Source organism: Prunus persica, chromosome G5, assembly GCF_000346465.2.
Source record: "Prunus persica cultivar Lovell chromosome G5, Prunus_persica_NCBIv2, whole genome shotgun sequence".
In the NCBI taxonomy this organism is placed as follows: domain Eukaryota; kingdom Viridiplantae; phylum Streptophyta; class Magnoliopsida; order Rosales; family Rosaceae; genus Prunus; species Prunus persica.
In genome coordinates this window covers 4,061,654-4,079,071 of record NC_034013.1, presented here as the reverse complement: position 1 = coordinate 4,079,071, position 17,418 = coordinate 4,061,654, and the positions used below count along the sequence as shown (strand labels likewise).

The window sequence follows — 17,418 nt, the reverse complement described above, 5'->3', positions numbered from 1 at the left end:
TCGTCTTCTGATACTCCTTGCTTTCCATCAAAAGAGATGCAAGCCTGGCCTCCACTCGCTGTCGAAGGAAAGTTCGCTTCTCAGGGAAATCTGAAGATCAGATGTGCCTGATCCTCTGCTTGATTTTCTTGCCTAAGAAGATCCGTCGGATTTATTGTGATAGCCTCTTCCTTTATCCGTAGAGCTTCAGAAGAAGAAGATGGGTTTCAAGAATGCGATAAAGAATAGAAATGGCTTCAGATGGCCTCTAAAGCATGAGCAATTGAATCAGTAGTTTCTGGGAGATATGATGAAGACATTGTCAATGCTTTGAACTACACAAGTCCTGCAGAAAGATATGTTAAAGAAACTGAAACAACGGCGGTTTTCTGTTCTACCGTCGTCTTTTCTCGTCGTCTATATTAAGTTACGATGGCGGTAGATTTATAATTACCGACGTAGATTATTTTGTTAAACGTCGTTAAGTGTACTACAACCGACGTGGATTTTAATTTTAAATTATAAATGGAGTTTTTTTTCCCGTATTCTTTCAGTTTTAGTTTTCAATTCCAAAGCGTGATAAATAGATTTTTCTTTCCCGAGGAAATTTAAAATGAGGGAAATTAATGTTCTAGAATTTGTAAACTAACACGACGCAATATTTGCAAATCTGTGTCATCTGTTAAGATTATGATGTGGAACAGAGTTCCATCTGGTAAGATTTCGTAACCCTTGGGATCTCAGACAAAACTGATTATGTCGGCGGTGTTCTATATAAACCGTCGTGGTTATTTCAATTCTTGTCATTAAGTAGATCTACCGACGTAGGATAAGAAAATCAAAGAAAAAAATTGTTAACAAAAATTCTTATTAAGACGACCGTTAAAATTAAAGGTACGACGTATAAAATGAATAAATACGACGATAAATTTTATTGTACGATTTAAAGATAACGTAGTAGAACTATACGAGAATGACGTCGATATATTTATATTTTCCGTCGTTGTAAATTAATTTAATACGGCGATATTTTGTATTTTAAAGCCGTGGATTTGTTTGTAATTATACGGCGTCTTATACGAAAACCTCGTCGTGTTATTTTATGAGTAAAAACGGCAGTTTTTATTGAAATCGTCGTCTTTACTTTCTACGTCGGTCGATTCATAACTTCTGCCGTTCTTTATTGGCATTGATTTTACACTGAGGAAATCTGTTTCAAATAGACGTCGGTTGTTTAATTATGTACGTCGTTGTTTTTGAACAGCCATTTGAAACTCCATTTTTTAGTTGTCTAAGGTTGTATTACACGACGGTGTTTTTAGAACCGTCGTCTTTTTATAAACCACGACGGTTTTCACTTAGACCGTCGTTGTTTTCTGGTCGTCTTTTTCACTTTTTGTAGTAGTGTCTGATTCTTCTTTACCATCATTTGTCACCAAACTTTTAAAATCCATTATCCTAAATTTGTTTGCTTCTTGTCTCCATCTTGGAAGAATAAAATGGTCAGGTAGTGTATCTATATCAAGGCGAACAAATACTTTCAACAAATGTCGACAAAGTATTCCAACAAACTCAAAATTTTGGCATTCACACATACCTTTGTATGTTTGCAAATTTAACTTCACCACAAACTCTTCATGCTCTCCAAGTTTTGTTTTCACTAGATATGCATGATATTCGTCGTCACATGGAATTTCTTCAACTTTGTAGAGAGTAACTTTACTCCATTCATCCTTAAACTTGTTGAAAACATTTCTAGTGTAAAACTTTGCTGCATGTTTCAAAAGGAATTCTCCTTCATTCACAATGCGATACTTGTGTTCTGATTCAAAATCTTCATCACTTTCTCTATCCATGATCCTCTTTAGTGCTTGCTCATATTTGACAACAAACTCTCTAAGATTTGTTGTCGGTGTGACGAATCCATCAAAAAAAGAATTAATACCCTCACTACGTCCAGTAGTGTTCATTCCTGCAAAAAATATGCCACGATTATAAACAGGAACCCAAGAAGAACGTATATCATATAAACTATTCAACCAGTCATCATTAGCCAATTCACATTCTTTCATCAATTCCTTCCACTTTTCTTCAAATTCCTCTATCTTGTATGTTGACCGAATACATTTCTTCATCTGAATTTTGAATTTGGACTTCTTGAAGTACACATGTGACAATTTTTCTGCAAACTTCTTTTTAATATGCCAGAGGCATAACCGATGGCGAGTGTTAGGAAAAATCTTGGCAATTGCTCCTTTCATTGCTAAGTCTTGATCAGTAATAATGGAAACTGGATGACGTCCTCCCATTGCTTCAAGCCATGTCTCAAACAACCACAAAAATGTCACCTCTGTCTCATCTTGTAAAAGTGCACATCCAAATTGTATTGATTGCAAATGGTGGTTTACTCCTGTGAATTGTGCAAATGGCATATCATACTTGTTTGTCCTATAGGTTGTGTCAAATGTGACTACATCTCCAAAATAGTTGTACGCCATGCGTGATCGAGCATCCACCCAAAAGAAATTAGCTGCCCTTCCGTTTTCATCACATTGAATGGCATAAAAAAATTGAGGATTCTCAGCTTGCTTCTTCCTAAAGTAAGTAAGGACTGACTGTGCATCACCTCCATCCAGTTGTCTATGCCGGACATTTCTCAAGTGGTTATAACAATCTCTATTGTTAAAACCAATATGCGGGCCACCAAAGATTGAAGGAACTTTTGCAATTGGCAAATTTTCTTCATGAAATGTTTCAGTCAGAATTTTAGCTGCTTTCGGCATAACCCTATTTGACTTCATTTTCATTCTTCTTTCCGGTGTAACTGGCTTGTGATTGTGAGAGTCTTGGAAACTTGAAACTTTCCATTTGTTTGACCATCTATCAAGCTTAATTCTCATACTTGCTTTGCATCCACATTTCACTGTAGAACAATTTTTACCCGTTCTCTTCATATTCTCAATCTCACTTATGTTTTTCTCATCATTCTCTTCTGAAGCCTTCTGTGATGTATTTTTGGGCACGTATTTTCCTTCATGTGCACAAACAAATTGTCTACTCGTTACCTCATCTAAACGCCTTCTTGTCTTGGAGGAAGATCGAGTTCTAATCCAGAATCCCTCTTGTCGGCCATACTCTTCATAATAGTTTCTTGCTTCTTCCATTGTGTCAAATACCATCCCTGAATAAGGCGCTTTTAATTGTGTCACTTTCTTTTTTGGAGTACTTGTTTCACCATTCTTCACTTGAATTATCTCCTCTACCTATTGAACATATATTAATCATTCTTAACGATGCAACTTAGAAAAATATTATACATATGTTAAACTTTCATATTGACACAAGATGAAATATAATGGAATAAACTTTCATACTGATTTTAAAAAATAATTCTTATGTTAAAAACAATCATTAATGGCACTACGAAATATTTTTTAACATAAGAATTCTTAATGGCCCAATAATTCAGCAATCCTAAGATCGTATAAACTTTCATATAACATCGTATTTATAAAAAATAAAATATAAAAAATTCAGCAATTCTAATTGTCTACAGGAAGAGCTACAACAAAGATTAAAAAAAATAAAAAAAATAGAAAAATAAAATCTCAGATGAAGGTAACATACCAAAGATATGCACTGAGAGTTGGAGGAAATATCTTGTGTGCGCTCCAACATTTTGATGAGGCAATATTGTATTCAGATATGAGAAATTGCTTTGACATAAAAGAACTATACTGAAGATGAATTCAGGGTTGCGTATATGCTGTGCATGAAGAAGGATGAAGAAGGAGGATGAAGAAGGATAAACTGAAAACAGTCCTTATTAGACCTTAATAAATATTTGAGATTAAAGAGGAGAAAGAGAGAGAGAGAGAGAGAGAGAGAGAGAGAGAGAGAGAGAGAGAGAGAGAGAGAGAGAGAGAGAGGCGTGCAAATGTGGGGTTTGGGTATTTAGTTTTTGGTGAGATTCTTTATTTATTAGATCCTAATAAATATTTGAGATTAAAGAGGCAGGAGAGATTACGTCTTCCAGCAAAAAGGTTGGAGAGAGAAAAATTTCCTTTTATTTTTATGAGAGAGAATAAAATTAATGATTGTCTATTTAAAAAAAATTAAAACTACTTGCCATGTAATATTTAATCTCAACCATTAAAAGTGAAGTAATCTAATGGCCCAAAAATTGTGTCAAAAACGTAGTGCCACGGATCCGCCCCCATATATATATAGACAATATTAGACTTTAACCTCCAAACCCTTCAACCTGACTTGCAAAATACCTACAAACTCCAGCCTCAATATTCCTTCAACTCGTGCTCCAATTCTCGGCCACAACTCCACAACTTCAAATCCTGCAGCAACACATCCATTCCGGACGCGGCCGCAATTTTCCAAATCCCTTAGCTCTTCCGGCCACGCCCAGCTGTCTCGCAAGCTCCTGTTTTTCCAGCGGTGCCCAGCCGTATCTCCCAAAACCCAACTCTCGACCGTCATTCCTTTAATACGACCGTGCCTATCTATCTTGCAAGCCCTGGCTGCCCAGCTCCGCGATTGAAAACCCAGTTGCACATAGTCTAGCCGCACCTCTCCAGCCAAGCTTGAACACAGCTCGGCCCATTCTTTCAACCACGTAGCCCGGTCCATCCTCCTAGCCACGTAACCCGCTCGCAACATCCTTGGATATCGGCCGCAACACTCCTTCCAGCTCCAAACCTGGCCGCCAAAACCCGATTGCCAAGTTTCAATGCCCCAAGCCCTTTGTCTCCATCAAGTGCTCAGGTTAGGTGGATTTTCACCACCCCCAAACACAGATAGGGCTCACATATCTAGTGATATCACACCATGTGGATTAAATAGTTTTTATTTTATTTTTTATTTTAAAATATTTTAAAAATGATATCTTGTGCATCTTGTGTGCTTGATTTGAAACTATTTGGGGGTTGGGTTAGGAAGAAGAGAGAGAGAGGACAGAGAGATACAGGGAGAATAGAGAGAGCGGGAGCGGGAGCCGTGGAGGGGGAGGGACATGGAAGGTGAAATTGGAGGTTTTTTTTATTATAAATTTTTTATTTTAAAATATGTATTTTTATTCAATTCACATGACGTGATATCATTAGATGGAATTTTGGATGGAATAGAACATAACAACATATAATACTTTTGAGCATGGTTGTTAACCTTAAGGACTACTAATAACACATGAAAACTTAAAACCCCATAGATGTTTTGTGATAAAAAGCCTTATTTTTATTTAAAAGATCGTGGAGGGAAAATACATGGAAGAAATGAGAGACGAGAGGGTAGACGACTAGTGTAGCGCGTGAAACAAAGACCATGGAACAATTTCGTAGTTAGGAGGAAAGAACCAAAGCCTAGAAGGAGGCTGAACTTCTGGCCCAGAAATTAACTGAGAGACTTAGTGAAAGTGAGCAAGCATACGAGTTTCACCAAAGCGAGCTTCTAAGGATTTCAAGGGCCGCAAGTATTAGAGGCCTACTTAAATTAGAATAGCCCCCAAAGTTTTTCACATAAGCACTAAGACGCACATAAGTCCTAGGATTAGAATACACATAATTGAATTCTAGGAGACAGTCACATCACATGTGTAGAACTTCAAGCACCGAGAATGGGTAAAATATTGCCTTTAGGTCATAACATGAATCTGCAAGCCCCTATCTCACATACAAGTCAGTGAATTCGATTTCAATTCACTCTTTTATGTATTTTACATTTGTCTATTAATATAATACTAGTATTCTTACATTACTAAATTTGTTTGGTATATTTAAATTTTTGTTAAATATGTATTATTTGATTAGTAGATGATAGATTGTTTTTCCAACAGTCTCCTAGCATACAACGAACATGATCTTATGATTGTAGCACTCCAAATCACAAGTTCCTAGCGAACCATGATTCTTTGAACTCTCTCAACTACAAACTCAATGAGACCCTACATTGATCTCTAAGAATAGTGCACTATCTGAATGAATATGCAAGTGTTAAAAGTTACTTTTAACATGTGTGAGACTTGCATATCTATAGACATTGACATTATGTACCAAAGTATGTGACTTTATCTGAAGAGGCAAGCGATGCATTTATTCACCTAAAAGATGCATAATTTCAAACTTGGATGGTCACATCTTTTCGATTTTAATAAACGAAAGTTTTAAAAAAATTCCAGCACCTGGAGAGACAGATAGATTAAGAGAGATATGTAATTTTTCCAATTTAGGATCAGGCACGGACTTTAGTACAACCTAACCTAGGTTACAGCCCGGGGGGCTTTTATTTTTTCTCAGCCTAAAATAACATTTAGCCCAACATGAATTTTCTTACTAACCTGGCTATAACGTTTAAGGATCTTAAATAATGGGGTTTTCACCTATGAGTGAAGGGGTTGAGTGTGGGCTTGGGCTGAGCTAAATGTTATTTATGGTTTTTAGTTCCTACAATCTATTGTCCAAGCCTAAAAACCCACCAAAAGCCATCAAATTTTCTTAATAGGTTTGTACGTAAAGTAAATTTAGCTCATCTAATTTGCAATTCCTGGACCCGTCCCTGTCTAAGATCGTGAGTCCTAATCTCCTTTAAGACATTTTCACTCATCTTCATGTATTCAATAACTCTTAATTTAAGCTATAGATCACCTTTTTCATGAAGTCGGGCAAGTTACATGGTGAAATTGGGATCTGATACAAAAATTTTAAGAGCCTATGGGTAGAACCTTCCCCTAAACATTGGCTTGTAACAAAAGGTGTTTAAGAACTCTTAAACCACTCTAGACTATTATTTTAAAAAATCATGGAGGGAAAATAAATGGAAGAAATGAGAGACGAGAAGAATAGATGACAAGTGCAAAGCGTGAAACAAAGGCCATGGAACAACTTTGTAGGAAGGAGGAAAGAGCCAAAGCCCAGCAGGAGGGGGCTGAACTTCTGGCCCAGAAATTTGCCGAGAGACTTGGTGAAAGTAAGCAACCACGAGTTTTACCAGGTGCAGATACAAGAGCGAGCTTCTAAGGATTTTGGGGCCCACAAGTGTTGGGTTAATAATTGCTGAAATGATCAAGTTTTTTATGTAGTGTAAGCAGATTGGGGATGCGCTTGTCCTGAATTTGGGTGCTTTGCAATTAGCATGGGTGTAATTTGGTATGCCAAATTGTAGGTCAGAGATTTCTAGTGGAAAGTATCTCCTACCACCTTGTCCCCAAGATTCCAATGAGTTTCTGAATCAGTGAGTGCTTTTTTTAACTGAAAAAGTTTGCTTACTTAATTAGTTGTGCATTTTTATAAATCTCGTGTGCTTGGAATTGCCTTATTAGATGCTCCAAGTATGGTTATGTGAGAAAAAAAACCAACTTTGAAGTTTACTCTTTGGCCCCGTTTGGTTCATGGGAAAGGAGACTTGGGAATGGGAGATCAATTGCTTTCCCATGTTTGGTAAGTCCAGGCATGGGAAACCGTTGTCTGGTCCATGAAAAAGTAAGGGGGAAAGTGAAGCCATCCTCCCAACTTGGGTTTTGTTTTCCCTCGTCATGGAAAAGTTTGGGAAAATGAGCCAATATTAAATAAACATTTTTCATGACTATTTTGTCCTCATTAACAATTTAGAATTACAATATATCATTAAATGCATTTTTTTATTTGATTTAATATAGGTATAATTGAAAATTTATACAAACTTTGTTTTCCATTCCTACTCAAAACAAACGTGGGAAATGAAATAAAGTGATATCTCCTGGTTAGTTTCCCAGCATTACCAAACGTGGGAAAAGAATCTTCCATTTCTCATCCCTTGGGAAATGACATGGGAAATGATTTCCCATCAAATTCATTCCGTGAAACAACGGGGCCTTTGAGATGGTTATGTTGACTTGCAAACACTGATTTTGACCTTTTCTTTTTCACTCTGTTATGGATGTAGTATTTAGAAAAAAAGGAGTCTGAACTACTAGCTTCCTGCAAAGCTGGTTTGCTTGATTTCATAGCTTCTGCCCTACCTGCTTCTCATACGTCAAATGAAGAGGCTAAATTTGCAGAGGGTGATAATACTGAAGATCTTCCCATAACTCAGTCCTTGGGAAAATCTAGACCATTAGATGAATCGTGCATCCATTAGTGTGTTTGTAACGCTTTGTTGTACTAGTGGTATCTTTGATCATGACATAATTGTAGTGAATGTTCCTATTCTATTTCAAACCTCTGATGTCCTTCCCTCTAATTTTGAAAACGTGGCAGCTGGAGCATTGAAAGTGTTGAACAATTTGGCTATTTTGGATCTTAAATTCATGCACAGAATGCTAGTAAGTCCATATTAACTTTTTCAATCTTTGTCTGGATGATAATGGCTACAAAACTTAGCTTCATTCTGATTCTTTATGCCCCTGAAAAGATTTTTCTATTTGTTTGTATAGTTTATTATTAATACCTAGTCCAAGACTCCAGACTAAAGTATTGAGTTAACTATAGATTATATCTTTATTTTTTGTAAGGCATTTTTCTTCTGAGTTTTGCCTGATCTATAGGGTACTGTGATCTTATGTCTTAGACTTGTATAAGAAAATGAGAGGGCATTGAGTAGCAGTTGATACTTTCTTACTTTTTGGGCAATTTTCTGGATATTAGAAAATTATGTATCATCAAACTTCATTCTCAAGGGGATTCAGAGAGCAGTTTACGCCACTTGAATTGTGCGTGGTTCATTATGTTCATTTTTGTATTTTTAACTTAAAAAATTCATAAATAATGAATAAAAAAAGAAAAAAAGGCACCGAAAATTTCTACAAAAACTCCTTGCGACATTATCTTCGACTACGATGAGTGATAATTAAATTTTGGACTTGGAAAATTTGAAGTAATAATTGGAGGAAGAGTTGTTGTAAAGGAGAGTAATGATTTTCAACATAATATTATTGTTAGCATCAAAACAAACTTGACATTGAGAAATTATTTGAATTTTACATGTCAAAGTATATTTTAAAGCTTAGCTGCAGTAGACTTTAGAGTTTACAAGGATGAAGCAATAGACATTAGAGTTTATAGCGATGAGTCTTACTCAATCCGTCTCCACTGATATAAGTTTGGACAAGAAAAAACAGGGAGAATGATCTTCTAATCATAAACTATGTGCATTGAGAAAGAAAAAAAAATTGCATATATAAGTTTCAAATTGAATAGAAAATATGAATAATGCTTACAATTCGGGATGAAGTGCTAATGGAACCCACCTACCCAAACACAATTCAGTATGACAATATTCTTCAAAAATTCACTTTAAAACTAATAAAATTCAAACAGCATCATCCTAAAAAATAACAGAAAAATAAAAAAACTGACCAGCACTCCTATTGAAGCCTGAAACAAATTGACACTGGCCTCCAACCCATACTCATGAATATAACAACAAAAATCAATCTCTAACACACCAAACCACATGCAACCTATGCAAAAACCTCCTCGTAATAGCAGACACAAGCTAACAAGAATCAAACTTGCATTTGATATGTGGCCTTGGCCATTTATCAAAATCCCCTACATTTTTGTTAGAAAACTCATTTTAGCAGTCATCCATTGTAATTTTCACGAACAAAAAAATTTCCCTAGAACAAAGAAACTCAACAAAAACAAAATGTGCTTGTTTGCATGTGTCAAAGTGGGAGAGAGACTAGCTTAATCAATTGATGTGTGGGGTTTCAAAATTAAACGTGTTCTCCATTTGCACAAAGCCAACAAATCTTCAAGAAACAAAATTGTAGGAAAAAAGAAAAAAGAATGGAACCTAATTTAGAATCCTCACCTTGCCTATAAATCCATCTACATAGAAATGGAAACTATAAGCCTGCACAAATTATTAATAAAGATTGGAAACTAAAGCTCAATTTCCTCTTCTCTTTCATCTCCTTCAAAACAGCACCTACAAACAAGACCTTATGCCCCAGCCCCAAATCAGATTACATGTATTTAATGAAGTTATTTTAATAGAGAGATGTTTCATAATTAGAAATCAGTGTTCCAAATTCCAAACAAAATAAAGAATGAATCCAAAACTAAAAACAAAATGAAAGTTCATAACCAAATGAACACATAGGGAAATTTAAAACTAGTGGTTCCATTAGAGTTTCCAATGAGATTCAAGTAAGAATGTGAAGTACCAACTAAAAATAGAGAGATTCAAACTAACATCCAAATAACAGAGCAAAGAATGAGCAACAAGCTAACATTCAGAATGGAGCAAGAAATAATCACTCGAGAATGGACAAGTCCCTACAAGAGAAAGCCCCAAAAAAGGAAACTGTAACAATAAAAAGAACAAATTAGAAAGAGATTGTGGAGAAATTCATAGAAAGATTGGGTTTAGGTTGAAAAGAAACAGCAGCACATGCCAATACTTTAAAGAAAATGAAGAAAATAGACTTAAAGAAGAAAAGGAATACCATATATGTAACAGAATTTGAAGCAGATTCCTTCACGAGTAGAGCGACTTGCTAGAGTGGTGTCTTCCGCCCACCTAATAGAATCAGAGATGCATAAGGAAGGGAAAAAAAACACTTTCAGCCTTAAATCGAATGGAAGGAATTGTGAATGCCCAAATCCTAAACCGAAATCCTATGAATTGACAAATATTACACAGAGCAATTCAAAGAATAGCTAAGAATAGCTTTTGGAAACCCAATCCAAACCCTAAATCCTTCATAACAATCAAAACCAAAATTGGACCCCAAAAATAACCTAGGAAATTGAAAATCAAAAGAGAATAACCAAAAAATTTAAATTTAAAGTTAATTATAATTTTCGTTAGCCATAGAAAAGAAGGACGGGGCCTTACATATGCTTCCTTTGCTTGGGCTTCCCAGAACATATGAAATAGCAATAAAATAAGGGAGAGAAAAGGGTGTTTGAGAGGGATAGGCTGAAAACCAAAGTAGCGATAAAGGGGAGAGGTGAGAGAAGGGGAGAGGGGTGGAAGAGGAGGAGACAGCGAGAGGGCTTAAGGAGTTGAGTCTTATTCAATCCGTCTCCACTGATAATAGCTCTGTCAATGAGTTGTCAAGCTGCCATTGTGCTGCTGGTTTTGCATCAGTGGATTTTATTATTTGCAACTTAATTACCGAGACCAAAGTAGAGTCTTTTGCTGTACCTCAGACTGCTTACTGAAATGATTTGTAAGTTGTTTGTGTTATTTATTTTGATGCCCAAGGAGGGACCCATATTTTGTTGCAGTTTGTGCAAATTCCATGCGGTGGATGGAGTCGTCCTCATTCCTATTATCTTGGTGATGTACCGGAAATAAGGAACTACTTTGCATATGTTAAGGTTCGTGCCAATCTGTTTAGAATTGGTAATTTCAGAGGCTCAAATAAAATAAGCATTGTGGAAAGGTATATCCACGGAGTAGGTTGAAAGCTTTTTTTATCATCTGAAAATACACATCCATAAATGCATGATATGAGTTCCTTTAGTTTTGTGTCATGAATTGCTTTGTGAATTGTTTTACTGCTAGACACATCATTCTATCTTTTCTTAATAATTGATCGTATGTTTCATTTGTTTATTACTTCAAATTTCCCAAGGTAAAAATTTTGTTTTCATACGTCATAGTCGAGGATAATGTTGCAAGGAGTTTGGAAAAAAAAAAAAAAAATTTCAATATATTTTTGTATTTGTATTAATTTCTTATAAAGTTTTAAGGTTAACAAAAAAAAATAATAATAAAAATTGAAACTCTAATCACACGTGACACTAAAAAAAAGCGCCTCAAATGTTGATTTTTGTTGATCATGTTCTATTCAGTCCTGTTGGGTTCTTCTGGTGTGGCCTAGAAAGTGACCCTTCATGCCTTGCATTGCATGACTCAAATATAAAGGGATATACTGCCTATAATGAGAGACCACTTTTATTAAAGAAAGATTGCTCTGAAATTAATTCTTTTTGCCCAACATGTGGTGTGGATGTCTATGTCAATCAGCCTTAAGAAAACTCACATCTTTAATTTTAAAGAAATATCAGCTGGCTAATTTTGGGATTTAAACCTCTTCATATGTCTTCTTTTATTTATCTTTATATTAACCGGAATGGGGGATTCGAACTTGCAATCTCTTCCAATATTGTGAAGAGAAATACCACTAGAACAAGATCTAGTTGTAGAAAGTGTTTTAAAAAGTTTTTAGTTAATTAAAAAAGCACCAATAACATGTCACATAAAAGAGTGTTCGGAAACCATATAGATTGTGAGACTATGTCTATTTTTTTGAAGTGCGTGATTAGACGAATAAATTTTTCGCAGTTGCATATGAGGACTCGAAGATGAACTTGAGGTGGGAAGATGTGAAGAGGATTTAAAATCAAGGATTAGATTCACCAGGTACTTGTTAAGTGCGGAAACCTATACTATTATTACTATATATTTGTGCTTAATTAGCTGTTTGGTTAAAGTTTATTAGTAATTTTTTTATTGCTTATGTTATTGTTGGAGGAATGATCACAAAACTAAAGTTTCTTCATCACATTTAGCATGGCATTTTCAAACGACGAATAGGGTGACTAAACTTTACCGGACACAAACATTGCTTCGGTTTAAACTTCTGATCACCCTCATCTCTATGTCCGGGAAAATGGATGATTTCATGGAATTACGTTCAATCTATGTGAATGAACAGCTGGTTTTGATGGGAAAATGCTGTATGATTTAGTGATCGGGGTAGTTGAGGCTTAGGTTCTTCTTAAGCTGAAAATTTAGTTTGTGTGTAATCAGTTTCATATGAACATAGTATAAGCAGATGATTAAAATGAAATCAGTTTCAATTAATACATACCAAACCAATAGTTTCTCCATTTTCAGAGCAGAAATGTTGCTATCTAGCTATACCTAGGAAATAACTCAACTCTAAAATTAAAGTTCAGTCGACGACAGAGAAAGTTTGAAACTCTTTGTCAGCGATGGCTGCTTCCATGACCTGTCGCGGGCCAATTTCCCCACCATTGTCCATGAAGGACTTGATCAAATTGTCGTTGACGCCACTCATCAGCGTCACCCCTGGATGATGTTCTTCTGAATGAGGATACTTCCAGTCACTAATATTCCAAAGCAAAATGTGTGGCAATGGCCTCGCATCATATCCGGAAGCCTCGAGCTCCTCAAGCTTGCTCTGGTTTGCTTCATGCAGAGTCTTCGAGGTGCAGCTAAAGAATCCTGTGAAGTCGGTGAGCACAAACACTTTCTTGATCATCTGCTCTGCCTTCAAGTTCTCATTCTCAACCACTTCCAGAATCAGATCACACACCTTCCGATAATCGACACTCTCGTTGGACTTCATGCGACATGTCCTCATCATAAACTCGCACTTGGACTTTAAATCATCGCCTTGTATGGAATGCAGCAGAGGCTGAGGCTGAGGCTGACCGTCGGGCAAATCACCGAAACTGATCACCTTTCCTTTCCATGCCGGATCTTCATTCAGTTCCGAAACCAAAAGTCCCAAACTCACCCCCAGTTCTCTTTGTAATTTGGCCGTGTCCTCGGTGATGTTACACACTGCCAAACAGTTTGTAAATTTGCCCAAACCTTCTTCCCCCTTCTTTTGCTGCTGCTTTAGGTACATGTCCTCCACCATTGCCTTCCACTGAAGGTTAGCCGCTTCCCCGAAATCCTCATCTTCTGCATATTTTATGATCTCATTTGGCAGCAAAGCATCCGGCTTTATTATGCCGCCTCCTAAATTGCCTCCTGCTGCAGCTGCTGCTTTCACCTCCTCCAAACACTTTTTAACCTCAGAGCGCTCTAGTGTGTGGTTCCAAAGTGAGGCCCGATGCATGTAGTAATTTAAAAAGGGCTCCAAAGCGTCGGTTAGCCGTTCCCACTCTTCGGATTGATCCGATTCTGGTGGGAAAAGCCTCCTCGCAATGCTTTCGCGAAGCAAAATGGAGCTGGTGTGATGGTCGGGGAGGCTGCAAACCACTGCAGTCCCAGATACCAAAAGATGATCAGCCTCATCAAGTTGGTCCCAGTCTTGGAATGACTTTAGTTCCAGCTTGTGCTGCTTAAATTTTTCAACATCAGACTTCCACCGCTCCGCCAAGAGATCCATAATCTGGTCGTGTAACAACTTATAGTCAGGGTCGCGGTGGAGCCTCTCCCCTGCAGTAGCGTCTTGGCCTTGTTCTAGAAGGCCGTAGAGAATGTCGAGAAGGTCATTGAAACCCCATTTCCAACCGGCGAAGGCGGGGAGGTTGCATAATAGCGTCTTGGGGTGGTTCTGGTGGAGCCAAAACACGGCTGTGTGAAAGGCTTCCGGATAATCTCTTCCCTTACTAGAAATCCCAGAATGGAGATTGAAGATAAGCTTGAGGGTGGTCAGGGGATTGTGGGACCAGGCCACCGGCAGCAGTTGCTTCAGATAGTTAAGTCTATGATGGTTATAATGGGAGGTCTGTTTCTGCCTCTCCTGCTTGATGTCGTCGTCTTCGTCGTCGTTACCGATGTGATCTTGATCTCGACTTTTCACATGAAAAAACAGATCAAGGCAGGGATCACCGAAGGAATACCACGAGGAGAACGAAATAGGGGAGGTGGAGATCTTGTCGGCCTCGGCCATGTCAAGGTTAGAGTTGGAAGACATTAACCTTCTTGTGAGCAGTTGAGGATGACGGGCAACAAGGGTTGTTGAAGTCGGAATTTTAGGAGTAGCAGCAGGAGGAGCCATTACTTTCAGAACCCTCGTGAAATTGAAACACATTTGAAGCGTTACTGCTTTCTTCATCTGTAATTCCTCGTGAAATTGAACCCTCTTAGTTCAAATTGGACTCTCTCTCTATCTCTCTCTCTGAGTGTGGAGAGGCTTGACTGATCGATCTTTAGGCTTCCAAGGAAATGAATACGCTTGTTTTTGTTACAGAACAGATTCACTGCCTGCTTGGGCACCAAGGAAAAGGAATTATATCACAAATCAAATACATAAGATAATTATCACACATATCGCTTTAAAATAAGAGAATTTCCAGTGGAGTGGAACTCTATAAAAAAAAAAATTCAATTCCCAATTTTTCTTCTTTTTTATGTCGAAATAAAAAACTTACAATCAAACATAATAAAATTTTTTTTTAAAATCAAATACAAATATTGTCCTTCGAATGAAGAATATCATCTAAATCATATGCAACCCCACCAAACACATGACATAGCTAATGCACCTCAAAATTTCGTAACAAAGCCTTGAGGGGTGGGCAACCGAAACACATGACATAGCTAACCCAGTTGAAACTTCCTCTTTTTTTCTTTTTTTCTTTTTTAAATATGACTATTGCAAAACTACAAACTTTAATCGCTGTCACTCTATATACTAATTGTCTTATGGCTAAGTATCCATAAGAATTTTTTGGTGAATTTTTCAGATTTGGTATGAATTTATTATAATTTTTTTGAAGTTAAAGCAGTGAAAATTACTAATAAATTGAAGAGAATGACACATGGCAGCTCCAGATTGGTGTGTCATTAGAGTTTCTGACAAGTGTCGGTTGCGCACAGGGACACGTGTCAACAGAGGTTCATTTTTTGTATATTAAACGTAAAATTTTTTTGAAAAAATGAGAAAAATCCATCCAAAATTTCTAAAAACTCATTAAGACATTCTCTTCGACTATAATTTGTGAAAACAAAATTTTAACTTTGGAAAATTTGAAGTGGTAATTGGAGGAAGAGTTGTTGTAAGGGAGAGTAATGATGTTCAACATAGTATTATTGTTAGTATATAAACAAACTTCCATTATTGACAAATATTTTTGAAATTTGTATATGTAACTATTAGAGTAATGCTCTATTTAGACACACAAGATTGACTACATTAGCCGACCACTTAATGTGGCAGCTGATGTGGTCATGCCATGTCAATTAATGAATATTGCCATGTAAACTCAAATTATTCTTTATTTATTATTTCTCTTATCAATAATCTGGAAAAAAAAAAAACAAAACAATAAAATTAAAATTAACCCTAGTGTCCTGGGCATGTACGTAGCCTCGTTGGTTCTGAACTCTTTCTCACGTCTCCAACCCTTCCTTAATCAAATCTACTCATATCTCCCCTCTTCCATTGAAGTTAAGAAAATAAGAAATTAACTATTAAAAAAGGAACTCATTCGATATAGGTATACTGACAATTAATTCTAGAGGTACAAACCCATTTGATGGAATCATTCGCACACAATTTCAACACCACCCCTCCTTCTCCAAGGGGAATAGACAAACCCATTAGGGGTGGGCCTGATTCGGTTTGGTTTGGACCTGTTTTTTGCCTCAAATTGGAATTGAATTCGGTACTATTTAACCGGTTCAATTCGGTCCAGTTTTAACAAAAAAAATTAAAAAACTGTTTGGTTTGAGTTGAATCGGTTCCGGTTTGGTTCGGTTTTGAATTGAATTATTATTACTATTTTTTCAAATTATTATTTTGATATAAATTTCAACTGAAATTTTATTTTTTTGACTTGAAAACTAACAAATTATTCAATTTCATACAAAAAGAAATATTAAGGCTAGAAAAGAGAGATGTTTTGAAATTGAACTTGGGTAAATATTAGTTATGAGATTAAAAATATAGTATTGGATATAAATAAATATAAAATATATTTTCTAGTTTGACCGGTTCGGTTTGTTGAGGTATAGAACCCGAATGGGATCCGATTAGAACAGGTTCGGTTCGGTTTTTTGAATTGGGTTTGACTTTTTGGTCAATGCAATTTTTTTCGATTTTTTCCAGTCCGGTTTGGTTTGGTTGATCGGTTCTTCGGTTCTGATGCCCACCCCTAAACCGCATTTGAATGAGTCAGTCTTGGTGGAGGACTGGAGGGCTCACAAAGACATCGTAGGAGGAATCACAAAGACAATTAGCAATTTCAAAGCCTTCTATTTTCCCATTATAAATACAAAGACGATTGGAAATGGCAACTCCTTTTGATGGAGGAATGGAGGGCAGGAGACGTGAGGAAGTACTGAAAGAACGAGAGGCTACAATCTAAGGGACGCTAGGGTTAATTTTATTGTTTTAGTTTTTGAAGATTATTGATTTGTAAAATAAATACAAATATAATCCATATGGAAGAGTTCATTAATTGACATGACATAACCACATCAGTTGTCATATAAAGTGGTCGGCTAATGTGGTCGATCTTGTGTGTCCAAAAAACATTACTCATATTTTAAAGCTTAAAGGAGGAAGGAAATGCGATAAGGAGTTTGTGGGCTTTTTTGGTGAATTTTTCATATTTTGTATGAATTTATTATGATTTTTGGAAGTCAAAGCATGGGAAAATACTACTAAATGGAAGAGAACGACACATAACAGCCCCAAATTGGTGTGCGATCAGAGTTTCAAACAAGTATCAGTGGTGCGCGGCGACACATGCCATCGGAGGTTCATTTTTGTGTCTTAAAACGTAAAAA

At 36.6% G+C, this 17,418-nt stretch overlaps 1 protein-coding gene and 1 long non-coding RNA gene across 2 annotated transcripts in view; both read right to left on the bottom strand.

Annotated features, from left to right (window-relative positions):
- The window catches only part of LOC18775844 (protein FAR1-RELATED SEQUENCE 5), a 15,528-nt gene extending 9,682 nt beyond the window's left edge, over window positions 1-5,846 (bottom strand). The window contains exons 1-2 of the mRNA XM_007208904.2: window positions 3,607-5,846; window positions 1,403-3,242 (exon numbers count right to left, since the gene is read on the bottom strand). Coding sequence (XP_007208966.2) covers window positions 1,403-3,242; window positions 3,607-3,657 — 1,891 coding nt within the window. The 5' untranslated portion in view covers window positions 3,658-5,846. The remainder of the gene's footprint in view (window positions 1-1,402; window positions 3,243-3,606) is intronic.
- On the bottom strand, window positions 9,141-11,977 carry LOC109949207. Its single transcript, XR_002271740.1, has 2 exons — window positions 10,810-11,977; window positions 9,141-10,491 (listed from the first exon to the last, which is right to left on the bottom strand). It is a non-coding gene; the product is annotated as an uncharacterized LOC109949207 (long non-coding RNA).